The 21855-nt window shown below is 43.3% G+C and overlaps 1 protein-coding gene across 1 annotated transcript; it reads right to left on the bottom strand.

Annotated features, from left to right (window-relative positions):
• Positions 1–6098: 6098 nt before the first annotated feature.
• Positions 6099–20809, bottom strand: LOC144604472 (endothelin-3-like). The gene is made up of 3 exons (XM_078418936.1): positions 20241–20809; positions 13916–14123; positions 6099–11396 (listed from the first exon to the last, which is right to left on the bottom strand). The coding sequence occupies exons 1-3, from the start codon at positions 20287–20289 to the stop codon at positions 11363–11365; spliced, it is 291 nt and encodes a 96-aa protein (XP_078275062.1). The 5' UTR covers positions 20290–20809; the 3' UTR covers positions 6099–11362.
• Positions 20810–21855: the final 1046 nt, after the last annotated feature.

The following is a 21855-nucleotide window of genomic DNA, read 5'->3' as shown; positions in this document are numbered from 1 at the left end:
TTGTTTTGCATTGCCAAAGCAAGAATCTGGAAAATATACCGAGACAAGCAGAGCACGATAAACGTGTTAAAATGCTCATGAAAAGGAGGTGTGTGTGGTGTCAGGGATACTGCTACACCCTGATATTTAGTATTGTGCAAGCAAAGACAAGGAAAGGAGATGACAGAGATGAGAGTTTCAGGAAACAAAGGCAAGTAAGAGATGGGAATGAATAGAAAGAAGAGGGAAGAGTGAATGTTGAGGAGGGAGAGGAAATAGAAAGGTTTGTGAGGAAGAGAGGCAATGGGAGGCTGGTGAGGGGGCAATGAATGGAGGGAAGAGACCTGGTAGATGGAAAGGGGGCAGGGACAAAAGTAAGACAGAGAAGGGGAAAGGACTTTAGTTTAGTTCAGAGATACAGCGCGGAAACAGGCCCTTTTGCCCATCGGGTCTGCACCTACCAGCGATTCCCGCACATTAACACTATCCTACGCACACTAGGGACAATTTACATTTATACCAAGCCAATTAACCCACAAACATGTAAGTCTTTGGAATGTGGGAGGAAACCGAAGATCTTGGAGAAAACCCACGCAGGTCACGGGGAGAACGTATAAACTCCATACAGCACCCATAGTCGGGATCGAACCCGGGTCTCTGGCGCCCTATGGCAGATTCACTACCGCTGTGCCAGTGTGTCGCAGTATCTAGTTAATATAATAGAAAAACTAATCTAAAGAGGTGATGAAATTTATCTCAGAGCCCTGGCCATAGTAGAGCTTTATCAAAGATAGACACAAAAAGCTGGAGTAACTGAGCAGGACAGGCAGCATCTCTGGAGAAAAAGGGTGACTTTTCGGGTCAAGACCCTTCTTCAGACTGGCTTTATCAATCTCTTCAAGTTGTATGAAAGACTGGTTAGACTCCATCTGGTGTTACATTTACTTCTGGGCACATGTCTCAGAAATATTTGTTCAATACACTTATAGCATTGCCTATCCCCGTACAACCCAGCAGCAAGTGGTTCATTGAATGGTCCTGCTTGTGAGAATGAGCGGCTCAACCAAAAGGCATCCTTCTCCCATCCCACCACTTCCAATAGTGCAGAGGTGTTACACAGCTTATGGTATTGTTGCCTTGCGTGGCATGGAAAAAATTCATATCACTGCAATCAGTTTAGCGGGCAGCTGAGTGGATCATTAGGCCAATGGAATACAAAGACAATGGGGGGGGGGGGCGTGGGGGATGAACATGTTAACTCTGCCATTGATTATCAGAGACCCTTCTTGGACGGTTTGGCTCAGTCAGACAATGCAAGAATTCATGGCAATGAGGATTGCAGCACCATGGCACAGCATTAGAGTTGCTGCCTTGCTGCGTCGGAAACCCGGGTTCGATTCCGACTGCGGGTGCTGTCTGTACGGAGTTTGTACGCTCTCCCGGTGACCCAGTGGGTTTTCTCCAAGATCTTCGGTTTCCTCCCACGCTCCAAAGACATATAGGTATGTAGGTAAATTGGCTTGGTAAATGTAAAAATTGCCCCTAGTGTGTAGGATAGTGTTAATATGCGTGGATCGTTGGTTGGCGCAGACTCGGTGGGCCAAAGGACCTATTTCCGTTCTGTGTCTCTAAGCTAAACTAAACTAAACTAAACCAAGCTCATTGCAGGATTAGGTTCCATTGCTGCACACTAATCATGGTGAAGCAGCATTCCCACTGACTGGGACTATTAAAGAAAAAGCCTCTTCATTGAAAAACCTTTGGAAAGTGTTTACTGTTGGGTTTATAAGCACACATCTATGCAGAGAGATGTGGACAATTGGGGACTAGGCAAGCACCCACTGAAGATTTATTTTACTCTGTTACACTGTGGCTAAGAAATGCTGCATGTGATAATCCAATAATCCAAGGGTCAGTGCTGGTTTTATTTGAGGCTAGGGACAAGTGATGTTTTAATACGTACAACATGTTCTGGAATGCTGGAATTCTGTACGTCAGCACTTCACTTAATCCTACTTGAACCATGTAACTCTGCCAAGGTAGTGCAAGAAGCACAAACCAAGCTTCATTGTCTTGCTATGGAGCCAGTGGTTCTGGTAGTGGTGTTTTGGGCAAGGCTGCAATGTTCTAATGTTGGAAAGTAGGCCAATGGGGCAATGCAAGGAACTGGCAGACATAGAGTAGGGTATTGACCAATCTACATAATCATACTATAAATATTACAACAACATCTACATAATCATACTAAAATATTACCACAGCAATGCTCTACAACCATTGGCACTGATACTTTGCCCAGTGGCCAACAAGCATACCTGTGCCCAAGGACACAATACAGTTCCCTGAAGGGCACAACCTCCATTCCACACACCGTTACACCCATGCCTTACTAATAGCCAAGAGGGACATGGTATTGTCCCAAATGCGGTGAGCACTGTCTCTCATCTCAAAGGAAAAGTAATGGCATTGAGATGTAGCACCCTATTTCTGTACCTGTACACGCACAAGTGCTTATGCACACACCCACACCTTGGTGGATAAGTAACTGAACTAACTGATTGTTAGTTCTGGACCAGTGATTCAGAAACATGAGTCCACTATGGCAGCTGGGGAATTTAAATTTACTTAAATAAATCTGGAAATAAAAAGTCTCAACAGCAGAAATCTACCTACTAAGATCACCTCTCATCCTCCTGCGCTCCAAGGAATAAACTCCTAAGCTGCTCAACCTCTCCTTATGACTCAGGGCCTTGAGTCCTGGCAACATCGTCGTATATCTTATTTGCACCCTTTCCATCTTATATGTCCCACGAGCAAAAATAGAAAAACATATACTTGACTAAGCTACTAATGCATGCACATGCACACTCACACATATACCTATGTTACTTGGCATACAGAAAAGGACATTCATGCCAGTACAAACATGAGCCAGTACACAAAAAAGCAAATGGACAAGCACACGCATAATGAAGGTATGCACACATGCTGAAGCCAATATCTCGAGACGTGCAATAACAGCAACAAAAACACACACGTCCTAACAGTGGCCCTAGGCACACACTGTCATCCAGGAATGAGAGTTTCTGGCATGCACATAAACAACAAACACACCCCATGCACACACAGTCTGAGGAAGCCTCAGATCTCTCACCTCTCATCACTCTCACACATACACACAAACACAAAATGTCCTTAGGAAATCAAGTGCAGAATCCATCTGGTTAGAATTAAGAAGTAAGACAGCTATCACACTATTAGGCTAGTCCAGATATTCTATACACACAAAGTGTTGGAGTAACTCAGCGGTTACTGATTTAGATGAGAACATACAAGGCTTGATTAGTAAGTTTGCAGATGACACTAAAGTGGGTGGTATTGTAGATAGTGAAGATGTCAAGAATTGCAGCGGGATCTTGATCGGTTGAACAGGTGTGCTGAGGAATGGTTGATGGAGTTTAATACAGAGAAGTGCAAAGTGTTGCCTTTTGGGAAGTCCAGCCAGGGCAGGATCTACGCAGTGAATGGTCGGGCCCTGGGAAGTGCTATAGAGCAGAGGTACAATGTGGAAACAGGCCCTTCGGCCCACCAGGTCCATGCCAACCATCGATCACCCACACACTAGTTCTATCCTACACACTAGGGACAATTTATAGAAGACAAGCTACAATCCTGCACCTCTTTAGAATGTGGGAGGAAACTGGAGCACCCGGAGGAAACCCACACAGTCTCAGGGAGAATGTATAAACTCCGTACAGACAGCACCCATAGTCAGGATCAAAATCGGGTCCCTGGCACTGTAAAACTGCAACTCCACCGGTGCATTGGTCAAGGAGACTTTAGGAACATTGGTCTTGATCAGTCAAGCGTATTGAGTACAAAGGTTGGGAGGCCATGTTACTGTTGTACAAGAAATTGGTGAGGCCATATTTAGATTATTGTGTTTAGTTTTGATCACCCTATATAGGAAAGATGTTGTTAAGCGGGAAAGGGTGTAGAGAAGATTTACGAGGATGTTGCCAGGACTTGAAGGCCTGAGCTAATGGGAAAGGCTGAGCTCGCTAGGACTTTATTCCTTGGAGCACAGGAGGATGTGGGTTGATCTTATAGATGTGTATAAGATCGTGAGAGGAATAGATAGGATAAATGTATAGAGTTTTTGCCCATAGGGGACTGAAGAACCAGAGGACATAGGTTTAAGGTGAGGAGGGAAGATTTAATAGGAACCTGAGCGGCAGCTTTTCTATGCAAATGGTGTGAAATAAATGGAATGAACTGCCAGAGAAGGTAGTTGAGGCAGGTACTGTCACACATATAAATAACATGTGGACAAGTACATGGATAGAGTAGGTTTAGAGGGATATAGGCCAAACACAAGCAGGTGGGACTAGTGTAGACAGGGCACATTAGTCAGCGTGGGCAAGTTGGGCTAAAGGGCCAGTTTCCACGCTGTATGACTCTATCATGTCCAAATGTCTTTTTAACATTGAAATCATATTGCCTTTACCATTATCTCTGGCATTTCGTTTCTTATATGATTTCTGTGTGAAAATGTTTCCCCTCAGGTCCCCTTTAAATCTTTCCCCTCTCACCTTAAATCTTTGCACTCTAGTTTTAAACTCCCCTATCCTTGGAAAACAACTGACCATTCACCTTATGTATGCCCCTAGGACTTTATATATCTCAAAAAGATGGCCCCTTAGTCTGATAGACTCCAGGGAGAAACGTCCCAGCCTATCCAATCTCTCCTGATAACTCAGGCCCTCCAGTCCCATTAACAGAAAATCATATACTTTGAAGAAGTGTAATGCTGAAGGAATTGAGATGCATTAACAATAAGGTTACTAAGTCTAAAAAGTACTAAGCCTAAACTGAGATATTAATTATATAAGAGAAGGACCAATGATGTGGAGAGTGTTTCTCTTATATAATCAATATCTCAGTTTAGGCTTAGTACTTTTTAGACTTATTAACCTTATTGTTAATGCATCTCAATTCCTTCAGCATTACATCTTTAGCACAGTATCTTATGTCTCTTTATAACTCATAAGGTCATAAGTGATAGGAGCAGAATTAGGCCATTTGGCTCAACAAGTTTACTCCACCATTCAATCTTGGCTGATCTATCTCTACCTCCTAACCCCATTCTCCTCTCCATAACCCCTGACACCGGTATTAATCAAGAATCTATCTATCTCTGCCTTAAAAATATCCATTGGTGGCCTCCACAGCTTTCTTTGGCAATGAATTCCACAGATTCACTACCCTCTGATGAAAGAAATTCCTCTTCCTTTGATTCCGAGGCTATGACCACTGAACTCTCCCACGAATTGAAACATCCTCTCCACATCCACTCTATCCAAGTCATTATTCAGTAAGTTTCAATGAGGTCCATCCCCCCCAGATCCCTCTAAACTCCAGCGAGTATAGGCCCAGTGCCATCAAACGCTCATCATATGTTAACTCTCTCATTCATGGGATCCCTGAGCATCCCATCACTTAGCATGACTCATGACCTTATTCCTCACTGTAACTCAATGCTCCCTTTCTCAGCATTTCTTATTTTTCACCATATCCCAATCAATATCATCACTCATTCCTGAGTTTGAATAATTATCACTGATTTTTCTCCACCACAATCTATTCCTCGTTCAAGCTAGAATCTTATAATTCACCATCACCCATTCAGAAATTTGGCCACAGTGGGAAAGCTAGCACATTAGGTAATCTGAATCTAAAACTCAACAACTTCACCTTATTGTATTTATTACAATTGTAGTCAATAGTTACTGACAAGTTGCAGGTGGGCAACTGCAAGTAATTACCTAAGTATAGCTCTCTGCGGAGACTGTTTCCAAATCTGGGTAATTTCGGAGTGGATTAAAAAGTGCAACAATGAATATGTTGTTCATGCATTGAATGAGTTCCAACAGAGTGCAACTTTATCAAGCTGAACTCAAATAGAATGCTAAAGTTAGGGATGTAGTCAACTTGGGAGGTGAGTGGAATGAAAGAAAAGGGATGATACTCTGTCCTTTCTATTTGTCCTAGTATCAGGAAATAATTAGTTTTCCCAGGGCTTACTACAAATCAGTGTTTATTTAAAAACAAAATACAGACTAAAAGGTAAATACAAGTAATATAAACCACTAAACATATTATAATGAAATATGGACTTAACAGGCAGCACAATGTGTCCGTAAGAATAGAAATAAGATTAGACAGGGCGATGTTTGACTAAAGACATAATAAAGGAGGAGGGCTTCAGATCTTTGAGGCATTGAACCAGTTCTGTCACCCGAATAGAGCTTGAACTAACGTACTGGCAACTAGGTCACCAGTATGGTTGGGGAAGGTTTAAACTAAATTGGCAGAGGGACATGGGGAGGTTGACAACACGATAGGGCAGTGGAAAAGTGAAATAAAGTGCATGGAGAAGTGAGCATATTACATAGTATTAAGGTTGGAAACAGTATAACATTGGATGGGAAGAAACTAAATGAGAATATAAGAAATACTGAGTTTGAAATGCATGGAGGCAAACACATAACATAGTGAATAAACTTGGTGAATGTTAGATACAAATAGGAGTGATAATAAAGTGGTGTTAATTGAATGTCTCAAAAGAGGACACTGATATATCTGCAATACAAGAATTCAAAAGTATAGGAAGTAAAAAGGAGGAGGATTGGCAGTTCTGATCAGGGAAGATATCCCAGTATTAGAGGAAGGTGGATAGAGTCATAGTCATAGAGCATTCAAACAGACGCTTCGGCCCAACTTGAACACTGACCAAGATGTCACATTTAAGCTTGTCCCAATTGCCTGCTTTTGGCCCATATCCCTCTGAACCTTTCCTATCCATGTATCTGTTTAAGTGACCTTTAAATGCTGTTCTAGTACCTGTATCAACTACCTCCTCTGGCAGCGTGTTCCATCTGTCCATCACCCTCCAAGTGAAAAAGTTGCCCCTCTGGTTCCTATTAAATTTTATTCCTCTCATGTTAAACCTATGTTCGCTGGTTCTTGATTCCCCTACCCTGGGTAAAAGACTGTGTGCATTCACCTTATCTATTCCCCTCTTGATTTTATGCACCTCTACAAGATCACCCATCTGTGCTCCAAGCAATAAAGACATAGCTTGCCTAACCTATCCTTATTGGTCAGGTCCTTGAGTCCAGACAACATATTTGTAAATCTTCTCTGCACTCTTTCCAGCTTAATGAAATCCTTCCGACAGCAGGGTGACCAAAACTGGACACATTACTCCAAATGCGGCCTCACCACATCTTGCACAATTGTGACATAACATCCCAACATCTACATTCAATACTCTGACTGATCAAGGCCAATGTACCAAAAGCCTTCTTTACCACCCGATCCACCTGACTTTACAGGAACTTTACCTGTACTCCCAGATCCCTCTGCTCTACAACAATCCCCAAGCCCCTAACATTCACTATGAAGGTCCTGCCTTGATTTGACTTCCCAACATGCAACACCTCACTTATCTGCATTAAACTTCATTAACGATTCCTCAGCCCATTTGACCAACTGATCAAAAATCTGCTGTAATTTTTGATAACCATCTTCACTGTCTATGATAGTGAGAGCCAGTGGATGTGGTGTATCTGGACTTTCAAAAAGCACTTGACAAGGTCCCTCACAAGAGATTAGTGTGCAACATTAGAGCACATGGTATTGGGGGTTGGGTATTGACATGGATAGAGAACTGGTTGGCAGACAGGAAGTAAAGAGTAGGTATTAACGTGTCCTTTTCAGAATGGCAGGCAGTGACTAGTGGGGTGCCGCAAGGCTCAGTGCTGGGACCACAGTTATTTATAATCTATATACTAAAACTCTCGTTTGTTTGTTTGTTTGTGATCGAACTACAGCCAAAACGGTACACGATAGCGCAACAATTTTAGGCCCACCTTACTCACCATCATTGCTTTAATGGTAATGCGTAGTTTTATTGAAATTGGTGTTATATTTTTTAAGTTATTCACATTTTAAAGTTTAAATCTATCTCCTAGGGAGGGAGGAGGGAGGGAGGAGGGTGGAGGGGGAGGAGGAGGGAGGATAAGGGGGTTGAGGAGGATGGAGTGGGGGGTAGGGGGTGGAGGGAGGGAGGGAAGGAAGGGAGGATAAGGGGGTTAAGGGGGATGGAGGGGAGGGGAGGGGGAGGGAGGGGAGGAGGTGGAGGGGAATAGGGAGGGGGAGGGGGGAGGAGAGGGTTCTGCACCAATGCAGGAGAGGTTTGGGCCCAACGGGTCCACTTGGTCTAGTATATATTAACAATTTAGATAAAGGAATTAAATGTAACATCTCCAAGCTTGCTAATGACACAAAGCTGGGTGGCAGTGTGAGCTGTGAGGAGGATGCTATGAGGCTGCAGGGTGACTTGGATAGGTTGGGTGAGTGGTCCGAAGCATGGCAGATGCAGCGTAATGTGGATAAATGTGAGGTTATCCACTTTGGTGGCAAGAACAGGAAGGCAATTTATTATACGAATGGTGTCAGATTAGGAAAAGAGGAGGTGCAACGAGACCTGGGTGTCTTTGTACATCAATCACTGAAAGTAAGCATGCACGTACAGCAGGCAGTGAAGAAAGTAAATGGCATGTTGGCCTTTATAGCGAGAGCATTTGAGTATGGGAGCAAGGAGGTTCTACTGCAGCTGGACAGGGCCCTGGTGAGACCGCACCTGGAGCAATGCGTGCAGTTGTGGTCTCCTAATTTGAGGAAGGACATTCTTGCTATCGAGGGAGTGCAGCGTAGGTTTACCAGGTTAATTCCCGGGATGGCGGGACTGACGTATGATGAAAGAATGGATCGACTGGGCTTATATTCACTGGAATTTAGAAGGATGAGAGGGGATCTTATAGAAACATATAAAATTCTTAAGGGATTGGACAGGCTAGATACAGGAACAATGTTCCCGATGTGGGGGGAGTCCAGAACCAAGGGTCACAGTTTAAGAATAAGGGGTAGATCATTTAGGACTGAGACGAGGAAAATCTTTTTCACCCAGAGAGTTGTGAATCTGTGGAATTCTCTGACACAGAAGGCATTGGAGGCCAATTCACTGGATGTTTTCAAGAGAGAGTTAGACATAGCTCTTGGGGCTAACAGAATCAAGGGATTTGGGGAGAAAGCAGGAATGGGGTACTTATTTTGGATGATCACCCATGTTCATATTGGATGGAGGTGCTGGCTCGAAGGCCGAATGGCCTACTCCTGCACCTATTTTCTATGTTTCTATAATACCACCTACTTTAATGTCATCTGCAAAGTTTAAAGATCAAGAGTAAAGTTTAAAGATCAAGAGTAAAGATCAAGTTTAAAGATCAAGACCAAGCTACAGAATGATGCAAGCCATGTGTAACTATGCTAGGGGTATTATGATCACTGTATGTTTTAATATGTAAATAATTTCAGGCACTGTTTCTTGGAGGCTTCCTTGCAAATGCTGCAATAAACTGTTAAACAATATAACTTGAGTCTTTACTGACACATGGGCGTGGAGGGTCCCACAACAGTTGTTCAATATGTAGTAGATCAATTAAAATAAAACCTTTGATTGAGGGAATTTTTCAAGTGGTGACAGTCCATTTTCAGAAGGGAGCATGGTTGAGGAACCAAATCAAAGCTTTCTGAACGACAAAGAAGTTAGAGTAGATGATATTAGAAAATAAGTGTATGACATGTCTGATGAATAGAACCAAGCTGAATATAAATAGCTGGGAAGAACATAAAAAAGAAAGATAAAATAATTAAAGAGGGAGTATGAGAAGAGAATGGCATATAGCATGAAAAGGATTTCAGAAGTCTTCTATGGATATATAAATGTTAGTCAGAGAAGTGATGGGGATATGAGGATAAAGTAGGTGATATTTGTATTTGAGGCAAGGAGCATAGCTAGAATAAAAAGAGAGTATTTGGTATTGATGTTTACTAAGGAAGATGATGATGCCAAAATCTCAGTAGAAGAAGTCAGAGAGATAATGAGTGGAGTGGAGTGAAAACTGAGGCAGAGAACATAGAACAAAGCCTGGCTTTGCTTAAAGTAAATAAGTCACCATGGAGGGAGAGGATCGAAGAACTGTTCAAGGCAAATTGTATTTGTCTGATCTGAATCAAAGGTTGATAAAGGGAATACAGTGAAAGTCATATGTATGGGTTATCAGAACGTGTTTGATAAAAATCCCACATAAAAGACCTTTTAGCAATCTCAGGGCCCATGAAATATCTGGACATTCTCTTTCGCTGTAATACTAAATTTTGTTTATTTTCTCTTTTGCATTACCCAATGTACTCATGTATGGCATGATTTGCCTGGATATACTGAAAACAAAGTTCTTCACTGTATCTCAGTACAGTAAAAATAATAAACAAATAGCAATTTCAGGGTTGGCGTGGATGGGAAACTGGCAAAAACCATCGAACAGTATTGAACTAGAGGATGCAAAAGAGTAGTGTTCTGCTTGTTTTATATGTATATTTATAACTTGTGCACTACAGTATAGTGTAAAATGTCCCTAATTGGAGTTGATGCAAAGCTGGGAAGTATGGTAAACTATGGAAAGGACTGTTATCGACCACAGAGGTCTGGCAAAATGATAAATAAATGGCCAATAAAATTTAATGCTGAGAAATGTTAGGTGATGTGACTGAAAGAATGAGAGACAATGTGGTCGAATATATGTGCCCATCTCCTTCCACTGTAACAAAATGTAACAAATGTTTATTTGATGGATACACTGGTTAAAAATAAACCAAATATGCGAATAGAATGTCACCTCATTGAATATATAAAACAAGATTTGATGGAAACGGCAGAACAGGTGAAGTGCTCTGACTACAATAAGTGGGAATCACTGAAACCTGCAGATCCCCAGGAACCAAGACTGCTGAGAGGGAAGCAGCTTGAGGATATTTGGTCCAAGGTTGTTGAGCTGGAGTCTGAGGAGCTCCATTGTGATGCATCTGGGAGAGGAGGATTACATGGACAATAAGCCTAGATATTGAATTTACTGCAGATTGTTGTCCCCATATTTCTCCTGATTACACAAGTTACTTTTGATCTGCCTAGGACTGATACACTGCTCGGAAATATCAGGGATCGATCTTTGCCAATACAGTTGAGCAATTGGCCAATATTTGATCAAGCAAGCAACATCTTTGGCTATCTTGTTTCCCCCCTCTGCCCCCTCTGCCCTCACAAACCAATTATACCTCAGTGGGTTACTACTTCACTGTCCCTTTGCTTAGGCCTGCAGAACAGGTCACACAGTCCATCATCATCTTCTGTGCAGATACATCGAGGTTTTGGAGATCTCACAAGCCAATTCATATCCCTTTTGTCAGAGCGTTTATGTCTTCACACATTAGACAGTCCATAGGGCACAGTCCTCCTGGAATTAAGAAAACAATATTAATATTGAGGAATATAAATAATGTGAAAACTAAAGTTCATCCACATGTAATGAGGTACCATCCTAAAGATTGCTTGTTGGAAGATGTGGACGGACCACAGAGGAAAATGTTTTATGCTTCACTGACCGACAATTAAACTATGAACTCCTCCTCCTCTCCCATCCCAATTCCTTTCTACCCCACCCTCCCCACCTACTTTGCTCCATTCCATTATCTCTCCCCTGCTATCCTATGCTTCTTCTTCCAAACCTCTTCACAACTTCATTTTACCCTGCTCTCTCTCCAGTCATCTTTCCTGTTCATCCTTCCCATCACTTCTCCTAACCTCCCTTAGTTCCTTTTCCTGTTGTCTTCCCTACTCCTGTTCCCTTCTCTATACGTTGCAATTGACTTTGTTCCTTCCTCTACCTTCCACCACTCTTTTCCCCATCTTACTTCTCCCCTCCTTTCCCCTTGTCGTTCCCCGCTTCATGTTTTTCTTTCCTTTCCCACTCCCCAATTAACTCATCAGATATCAGTTATGTAAAGAAAGTGAGAGATCTCTTCTATAATTTCCTTTTGCCATAGTGGAACAATAGCACCATAACATTTTTCAAAGTACTTCATAAAAGATTTATCAAATCAAGATTTGATGGTTATTTGATGCATATCAAAAGCAAACCACGCAAGGATAGAAGGAAAAGCGATTCTTTTTAGCGAGCAGCAGAGAAAATTGAGGGAGGATTTCCAGAGTTTGTACATTGACATTTGATAGCTCAGTGCCCAATGATGGACTAATTAAAATTAACGAAGGATTCATTTATTTCATCAGCCACATCTGGCCCATTTTTACAGCCTCTGTTTTCTTTACATTTCTAAATTCTGCAAGCGCTTCAAATTTGGAAATTTTGCACTGCCCATCCATGTTTAAGTCATTATGGATGTCTGTTATGATACTGAAGATAGACACAAAATGCTGGAGTAACTCAGCGGGACAGGCAGCATCTCTGGATAGAAGGAGTGGGTGACGTTTCGGAGACCGTTCTTCAGACTTTATGATATTTATAAGTTGCCCAAATCCCTTACTTAGTTTGAGACTTGTTAATCACTGATGTAGACAAGGTACAGTAATAGGTACTGGTCAGTATTAGCAGTGTTGCAGTGCTATTTTGTCAGGTGCCGGAGCTGTCACTGGTGCCGGAGAGGCCGCTGTTAAATTCCCCGCTAGTTAAAATTCCCCTGTTTATTTTGGCTTTTTTTTTACAGAGGTGCCGGAGCGGCGCTCCGGTGAGCTCTGGCAGCACTGCACCCCTGAGTATTAGTAGGTGAATTGATCAGGGTTAGGGGAATAGAAGGAGCCATAAGGGGAGAGGAAAGAAAAGCAAAGACTCGATGGGTGCAAAGATGAGAGATTCACTCTGAGTATTTAGTATTAAGGTAGGATTCCCTAATTATTGTATAGGCCCCACAGATATTTTTTTCAGATGCCCTAAAAGAGATAATTTCTCTTCAAAAAAGCCAGTGATCTGGATTAAACAGAAGTCATTGTTTGTGACATAATATGGAGCAATTAGAACTGCGGAAACAGTTATTGGTAAAGATACTGTTACTAAGTATTCAAAGTGATTGTTAAGTTTTGGTGCTATTTAGATGATGGTTCCATGAGGTTTTACTGAATACTGGTAATGGTTTTAGAAATGAATAATGTTTACAGATGCTTCAGCTGTTTTGGACAATCAATCCCAAAATGTTAAGTGCAAATTAGGTGCTGGGCATTTCACTATTATTTTTACAATATACTGGATATAAAATGATCGTGCTGGAAGGTGGCCCTGCTCATGAAAGATCCTTGAGATTTACTATGTATTAGTGTTTTATGGGTCTTCAAACAAGCTGTTAATGTTAAACTGCTCCTCTTTCCAAAGCAAAGACACTAAAAAGCTACTCTAATAAATTCTGAAATGAAAGTAACATTACTGTTAAATAAAAATAAATGTATTACTGCACTCTTGTCTGACTTAGAAACAGTTAAGGTAGTGTGCAAACTGGTTAATTTGTTAGTGACAGCTTATTGCCTGTGCTTTGAATGGCACATATATATATCAAAGGGTAGCTTTATGATGACGTTTAACATTTTCAATATAGCATTGGTGCAAATAATTCCAAAACCAGCAAAAAGGGTTTTCCATTGACAAGTACAGTTTGCACATGGTTCGTGCAAAGCACAGGAAATGGAAAGATTTTACTGCTTCATCTGCATGAAGCGTGTAGGTGCATTCACTATAGCCACTTCTACTCTAGGAATCTGTGGATTGTGGAATTGATTCATGCTGTGTATGGTTGGAAAGACATGAGTAGATGATAGATTAATATGGAAGGAATCTGGATGACGTAATCATTCAAATGGATTTTTAGAATGCAGCTCGTCTATGGTCGAAGTATAATCACTAAACATGAATTTAAAATCTGTGGTTAATCATAGTGTAAACAAGTTCAACTGTGCCTGAAAGCCACTTACTCTGGAGTATTCATCCAGATCACATCCAGATGACAGTAGTACACACACTCCTTGTCCTTGTACGAGAAACAGGTGCAACGCTTAGTTCGAGGCCTGAAGTGAACCTCCACGGGAGCCACCTCCATTGCAGTTACCCCCAAACCATCAGGAATTAGCAGTTCCACCTCCCCGGGCACAGCATCAGGCAAAGGCACCCGTCCAGGATCACCTAGAGATAAACCACGGGTCAGGGTGTAAATCACAAAAGCAATCAGTAGCAGTTCCTGGATTCCGAGGCATCACTGCAAGAATGCAACATATCTGCTCATTGATTTAGTACATGACATTACATCTCTATATATTGATTTAGTATGTACACCCTGACAATAGAGCTCTAATAGTCTGAAGAAGGCTCCTGACCCGAAACCTTAACTATCCATGTTCTCCAGAGATGCTGTCTGACCCGCCGAGTTACTCCAATACTTTGTTCCTTTTGTGTAAAACACATCTACATTTCCTTGTTACTACAGCTCGAGAGGGAGGGGTTGACAATTTGGGAGTATAAAGATGGAATTAAAGGGGAAGTGAGTACAGGAAAAGTTACAAAAGACCCGAATTAATGGGAAGGAAAGTTTGAGAAGGGATAAGAGAGTAAGGTCAGGGGCAATAGTGACCGGTGTGAGAGGGGAGGTGAAAACTGAAGTTAAAGTGTCGTAAATGAATGCACAAAGTATAAGAAAAAATAAAGTGGATGAGCTTGAGGCACAGTTAGAAATTGGCAAGTATGATGTTGTGGGAATTACAGAGACATGGCTGCAAGAGGACCAGGGCTGTGAACTGAATATTCAGGGGTATACGTCCTATCGAAAAGACAGGCAGGTGGGCAGAGGGGGTGGGGTAGCTCTGTTGGTAAGGAATGAAATTCAGCCCCTTGCAAGGGGTGACATAGAATCAGGAGATGTAGAGTCAGTATTGGTAGAACTGTGGAATTGTAAGGGTAAAAAGACCCTAATGGGAGTTATCTACAGGCCCCCAAACAGTAGCCTGGAAATAGGGTGCAAGTTGAATCAAGAGTTAAAATTGGCTTGTAGCAAAGGTAATGCTATGGCGCTTATGGGAGATTTCAACATGCAGGTAGACTGGGAAAATCAGGTTTGTACTGAACTCCAAGAAAGGGAGTTTGTGGAGTGCCTCCAAGATGGATTCTTAGAGCAGTTTGTCCTGGAGCCTGCCAGGGAGAAGGCAATTCTGGATTTAGTGTTGTGTAATGGACCTGATTTGATAGGGGAACTCAAGGTAAAGGAGCCATTAGGAGGTAGTGACCTTATTATGATGTTTTAATCTACAATTTGAGAGGGAGAAGGGAAAATCGGAAGTTTCAGCATTACAGTTCAGCAAAGAGGACTATGGAGGCATATTTCTGGGAATAATGCAGAAGATGCAGGTGTTTCTTCACAGGGACTAATTTACAATAAACTTATGGACTGCCTGTGAACTGTGGACACTTGCTGGATGTGAATGAGACTTGACAGGTTGTTTGGTGAGGTGCTATCTAAGAAGAGCTGCAATTGCATGGTTCATGAAACCGCCGACATTGATTTTCTGACAGCTAAATTACCGTTGCTTTTGTTCTCATGGGGTCATATTGATGGTGATTACAGAGATTAAGTGTTGGTCAGGCACATTCATTGATACCTGTCATGATGTGGGTGACGCAAATATCCTTGTGAATTTGCACTTGTAAAATAGGTGCCGCTGCTATGACGTCTTGTGCTTTTCTCGAGGCAAAAACAAGCTGCTGACTGTCCTTCAAACATTTTGTCAGGAGGAGGATTCAGTTGAAGTTAACTTTTCCCATTTACTCCTTCCCAATCATGCCTTGCCAAAGAATTGTGTCTGTTCTAACCCTGAATTAAGATTTCCCAAATAAATCAATTTGCCTTTTTTTGAAAATGCAAGCCAAGGTTTTTTCAAAGTTAGATTAAAAGTTCTCGTTGACCACAATATGATCAAGAGTAAGAGTGTTTATTTGTCCTATGCATTGGATATGAACTGGAACAATTACATTCTTACTTGGTGCAGTTTTATAGGCACATTAGATGCAACAACAATAAATGTCCAATGTTGTCAGTTATTCCAAGTAGATTTGGCCAAGAGATGCAAAAATCAATGCTCGTAGAGTATAGTAGTGCAAAGTCCATCGCAGTTTTGTGGATTTGGGTAAGGTAGCTGTTAGGTTTGAAGACAAGGTGGTTCAAAAACCTGATGTTTGATAGGAAGAAGCTGTTCTTGAACCTGGAGGCAACATTTCTCAGGTTCCAGTGCCTTATTCCTGATACAAGCAGTGAGAAGGGAGCTTGCCCAGGGTGGTTGCAGTCTTTTAGCTGCTTTCATGAGGCACCATTTAAAATTTCCCTCTGTAAACTGATTCATAGTTCCCCGTTATTCGCCCATAATATATGGTGATATTATCGGTATATTTAACAATGGTTCTGAAGTTGTATGGCTACACAGTCATAGGTATAGAGAGAATAGGGTATAGCCAGACTGAGCGTATAGTTCTGTGGTGCCCCTGTGCTGATGGTCAGTGAGGAGGAGGTATTGTTGCAAGCACATACTGATTGATATCTGCTGATGAGGAAGTTGAGGATCCAGCTGCATGGGGAGCAGAGATTTAGTTCCCTGAACTTGACCATGAGTTTGGAATGGGATGATAGCATTTAGAAGATATTTGGACAGGTACAGGGCATTCAGAAAGTATTCAGACCCCTTCACTTTTTCCACATTTTACTACATTACAGCCTTATTTTAAAATTGATTACATTCATTTTTTTTATCATCAATCTACACACAATACCCCATAATAAAAGAGCGAAAACAGGTGTTTAGAAAATGTTGCAAAGTAATTAAAAAGAAATAACTGAAATATCACATTTACATAAGTATTCAGACCCTTTGCTATGACACTCAAAATTGAGCTTATGTTCATCCTGTTTCCATTGATTTTCCTTGATGTTTCTACAACTCGATTGGAGTCCACCAGTGGTAAATTAAATTGATTGTACATGATTTGAAAGGCACACACCTGTCTATATAAGGTCTCACAGTTGACAGTGCATGTCAGAGCAAAAACCAAGCCATGAAGACAAAGGAATTGTCCGTAGACCTCCAAGACAGGATTGTGTTGAGACACAGATCTGGGGAAGGGTATAAAACAATTTCTGCAGCATTGCAGGTCCCGAAGAGCACAGTGGCCTCCGTCATTCTTAAATGGAAGAATTGTGGAACCACTAGGACTCTTCAAAGAGCTGGCCGCCCGGCCAAACTGAGCAATCGGGGGAGAAGAGACTTGGTCAGGGAGGTGACCAAGAACCCTATGGTCACTCTGACAGAGCTCCAAAGTTCCTCTATGAAGATGGGAGAACCTTCCAGAAGGACAACTATATCTGCAGCACAGGTGGCCAGATGGAAGCCACTCCTCAGTAACAAGCCACTCCTCAGTAACAGGCACATGACAGCCCGCTTGGAGTTTGCCAAAGGCACCTAAAGGACTCTCAGACCATGAGAAACAAGATTCTCTGGTCTGATGAAAGCAAGATTGAACTCTTTGGCCTGAATGCCAAGCGGCACCGCTCACCACCTGGCCAATACCATACCTACGGTGAAGCATGGTGATGGCAGCATCATGCTGTGGGGATGTTTTTCAGTGACAGGAACTGGGAGACTAGTCAGGAGGCGTAGCTATGGGCACTCGCATGGGCCCGAGCTATGCCTGCCTTTTTGTCGGGTACGTCGACCAATCCCAGTTCCGGACATACACTGGCCCCATCCCCGAACTCTACCTCCGCTACATCGACGACTGCATTGGTGCTACCTCTTGTACCCATGCAGAACTCACTGACTTCATACACTTCACTTCCAATTCCCATCCTGCCCTTAGGAGGTATTTATTCACAAAATGCTGGAGTAACTCAGCAGGTCAGGCAGCATCTCAGGAGAGAAGGAATGGGTGATGTTTTGGGTCGAGACCCTTCTTCAGACTGAAGAAGGGTCTCGACCTGAAACGTCACCCATTCCTTCTCTCCTGAGATGCTGCCTGACCTGCTGAGTTACTCCAGCATTTTGTGAATAAATACCTTCAATTTGTACCAGCATTTGCAGTTAATTTCTTATCCATCCTGCCCTTAAATATACTTGGACTATCTCCGACATCTCCCTCCCATTTCTGGACCTCACCATCTCCATCACAGGAGACAGACTAGTGACTGACATCTACTATAAACCCACTGACTCGCACAGCTATCTGGACTACACTTCTTCCCACCCTGTCTCCTGCAAAAAGTCTATCCCCTACTCCCAATTCCTCCGTCTACGCCGCATCTGCGCCCGGGATGAGGTGTTTCACACTAGGGCATCAGAGATGTCCTCATTCTTCAGGAAACGGGACTTCCCCTCTTCCATTATATATGGGGCTCTCACTAGGGTCTCTTCTACATCCCGCAGCACTGCTCTTGCTCCCCCCTCCCCCTATTCGTAACAAGGACAGAGTCCCCCTTCTCCTCACCTTCCACCCCATCAGCCGTTGCATACAACATATTATCCTCCAACATTTTCGCCATCTCCAACGGGATCCCACTACTGGCCACATCTTCCCATCTCCACCCCTTTCTGCTTTCCGCAGGGACCGTTTCCTCCGAAACTCCCATCCACTCATTCCTTCCCACCCAAACCACACCCTCCCCAGGTACTTCTCCTCCAACCGCAGGAGATGCAACACCTGTCCCTTTACTTCCCCCCTCGACTCCATCCAAGGACCCAAAGTCTTTCCAGGTGAGGCAGAGGTTCACCTGCTCCTCCTCCAACCTCATCTACTGCATCCTCTGTTCCAGGTGTCAACTTCTCTACATCGGGGAGGCTAAGTGCAGACTTGACGATCTTTTCGCTGAACACCTCCGCTCAGTCCGTCTTAACCTACATGATCTCCCGGTGGCTCAGCACTTCAACTCCCCCTCCCATTCCCAACCTGACCTTTCTGTCCTGGGCCTCCTCCATTGTCAGAGTGAGGCCCAGCGCAAATTGGAGGAAAATCACCTCATATTCCGCTTGGGTAGTTTATACCCCAGCGGTATGAACATTGACTTCTCTAACTTCAGATAGTCCCTGCTTTCCCTCTCTATCTCCTCCCCTTCCCAGTTCTCCCACTAGTCTTCCTGTCTCCGACTACATCCTATCTTTATCCCGCCCCTCTCCTGACATCGGTCTGACGAAGGGTCTCGACCCAAAACGTCATCCATTCCTTCTCTCCCGAGACGCTGCCTGACCCGCTGCGTTACTCCAGCATTTTTTGTCTACTCTCCAATCCTTTTCTCGGTACTAGATCCCTTTTAACTGTCCCCCATCCAATCGTCCTCTTTCTCCGGCTTTCACTCACTCTCTTTCGTGTGTCTCGTCGTCTTTTAATCCCCTTTCCCCGCTCTCACTGAATTCGCTAAGTCCACGTCACATTCTCTCTCAGTCGCTTTCCTTTCTCCCCCTCTAATCACAGCCTCTCAAACTTCTTGCTTAGTCTCACACTCTCTATTACCTTTCCCTGCTTCATAACCTCGCAGTTCCATTTCTGTCTGGCGCTCACTCGCTCTCCCTCCTCTGTTTCACTGCCACTCAGTCATTTGATGATTTGTGCTCGTGAGGATCGTTTCCAAATGTAAGAATCCTCGGGCAATACATTCAAGATTACAACCACCCTCTCGGTGGAAGGAAAATCAGATCCACTCTAAACATGCCCCCGCGATAGAAAAAGGTTTTTTCTTCTCTGTCTATGCCCTTTATAAATGTCTACACCTCAATGGGGTCCTCTATTTATTTGCACCTCAAGGAGTTTATAGTCCATGGCTTTTCTCTCACTCCCCTTTCACTCTCACTCCATCAATCGGTTTCTCGTACAATCGCTCCCCGATTTTCCTTTCTTTTCTTATCCTTTTCCTCTTTTCCTTTCATTCCCTTTTCGCTCTGGCTCCTCCAGAGGGTTAATGTTAGGGTAAATAAATTATATTTATTTCACATTCCCGTATTCTTATCTCAAAATTCTCTCCGTACACTGATCTCAGAATGAATTTATTTTGCTCTTTATCTCTCCAAGTTCCCTTTCTATCCCGCATTCTCCCTCTAACCCACTCCCACTCCCCCCTTTTATTTGTGCACTATCACTATTATTTTTCAGTTCTTACGTTTTTTCAATCCACCTTTGCACAGCGCGTCTCACGACCGTGCGCTCGTCCGCGGGACCGTCCAATCGACCCTCACTCAGCCTGCTCCGGCCTCACTCCCCCCTCTGGGTTGTCCTTACCTGCACCCGGGAGAATCCCGACCACGAGCACAGTTGCCAGGACCCACATCCTTCCAGTGTTTCGCTCTCTGTACCGCGGTGTCTCTTTCCTGGACTGTCCCGAGTTTTATCCCAGAATGTCCCTGTCTGCAACGGACTATCCCGTTTTGTATCCCTATCTTTGTAACGCAGAGTATTCAGGGTTAACTATACCAGATGCAACCCGGGCACTATATTCCGAAATCTGTACCGTGGAAGTCTGATCCAGGAGTTTCCCCGTATCTGTACGCTGAGATTACCCGGAGTCTTTATCGCGGAGTCTCTCGGTTATTTTATTCCGGCCATTGCCCTCGAGATTGAGATGTCTGTCCCCTGAGTCTGTCCTCATGAACTCCCGAACACATATCCCAAATATCCCGAACTCAATCTCGCCGTCCAGTTTCTTTCCCTGCGGACGGCCGCCCCCCTGTCCTCTATACCGTGTTTGGGAATGCGCCTCCCAGAACAGACTCGTGTGAGTCTGTCCGAAAAACCCGCCCACACGCCTGGGGCAAAGACCCCGGGCAAAGTAGGATGGTGGGAGAGGTGGATGAGACCTCGAACAGCGAGGAAGAAATGGACGAAGTTCGCAAATTAATCCGCTCCACGCAGAGACGAAGGGAAAGGAGACGACGAACCTGTAGGAGAGGCACCCTCTGCTGACGACTAGGTGAAAGGGTCGTGACAGAAGCTTTTCCCCAGGAATTATCACCCGAGCAACCGTGTGAAGACCATTTTGGATAGTCCGTGCTTTCAGAGTGACACCTGAAGCAAAGAAGTCGAACCGTGTGGGTTGTCCTGAGCCCCTAGTCTCCAACACGGGGGAGATGCGTATCCAGTGGAGATATAGTACGAGATTGTTAGGATTTCATAGGTGATGGAGTCATTATGGCTATTATTGCCATCATGGCATTATGCCATCAAGTCTTTGGTTCTGCAACTCTGCCGGTTCTGTGAAGTATCCAATCAGTCCCATCCCCCTTGCACTCTCCCTGAGCCCCTGCAAATTATTTACTTCGTGCCATTCCAATTCATTTGTTGATTTATTGATTCCCACTCATTCCACCAACCTTGCCAGAGAGATCCATATTTATACCCTCTTTATTTACCCTATAAAGAAAAGGTTCTTCCTCACTCTTCCCCTTACCCCTATGTATCTTTTGCTCAAAACAAAGTCTGTACTCCAACCGCATGTTTGCATGTTTTCCATGTGACAATGTGGGTTTCCTCTGGGTGCTCTGGTTTCCTCTCTCATCCCAAAGACATTCGGGTTTGTTGGTTAATTGACCTATTTCATTTGCCTCTAGTGTTTAGGCAGCGTATTTTAAATGAGATAACATAGAACAAGAGTGAACTGGTAGTCGGTGGTCAACTTGGTCATCTGAAAGGTCTGTTTCCATGCTTTATCTTTCAATCAGCCATGATCACATTGAATGGCGGTGCTGGCTCGAAGGGCCGAATGGCCTACTCCTGCACCTATTGTCTATTGTCTATTATCAATTCAAGCATCTCTTCCATTATTTTGCACTCAATCCCTCTATTTATGAAGTGCAAGATTCTACAGGCTTTGCAAACTGCTCTTTCAACTTGTTCAAAG

This window comes from Rhinoraja longicauda, chromosome 22 (genome assembly GCF_053455715.1).
Source record: "Rhinoraja longicauda isolate Sanriku21f chromosome 22, sRhiLon1.1, whole genome shotgun sequence".
Lineage (NCBI taxonomy): Eukaryota > Metazoa > Chordata > Chondrichthyes > Rajiformes > Arhynchobatidae > Rhinoraja > Rhinoraja longicauda.
The sequence above is the reverse complement of the archived record's forward strand: the minus strand, read 5'-3'. Positions and strand labels throughout refer to the sequence as shown.

What these genes read in the sequence shown, in the direction of transcription:
- LOC144604472 (XM_078418936.1), bottom strand. Translation starts at nt 20,289, where the DNA reads ATGTGGGTCCTGGCAACTGTGCTCGTGGTCGGGATTCTCCCGGGTGCA. An exon ending in CGGGATTCTCCCGGGTGCAG is followed by an intron (nt 14,124 to 20,240) that starts GTAAGGACAACC and finishes GTTTATCTCTAG; the next exon opens with GTGATCCTGGACGGGTGCCT. An exon ending in ATCTGGATGAATACTCCAGA is followed by an intron (nt 11,397 to 13,915) that starts GTAAGTGGCTTT and finishes TCTTAATTCCAG; the next exon opens with GAGGACTGTGCCCTATGGAC.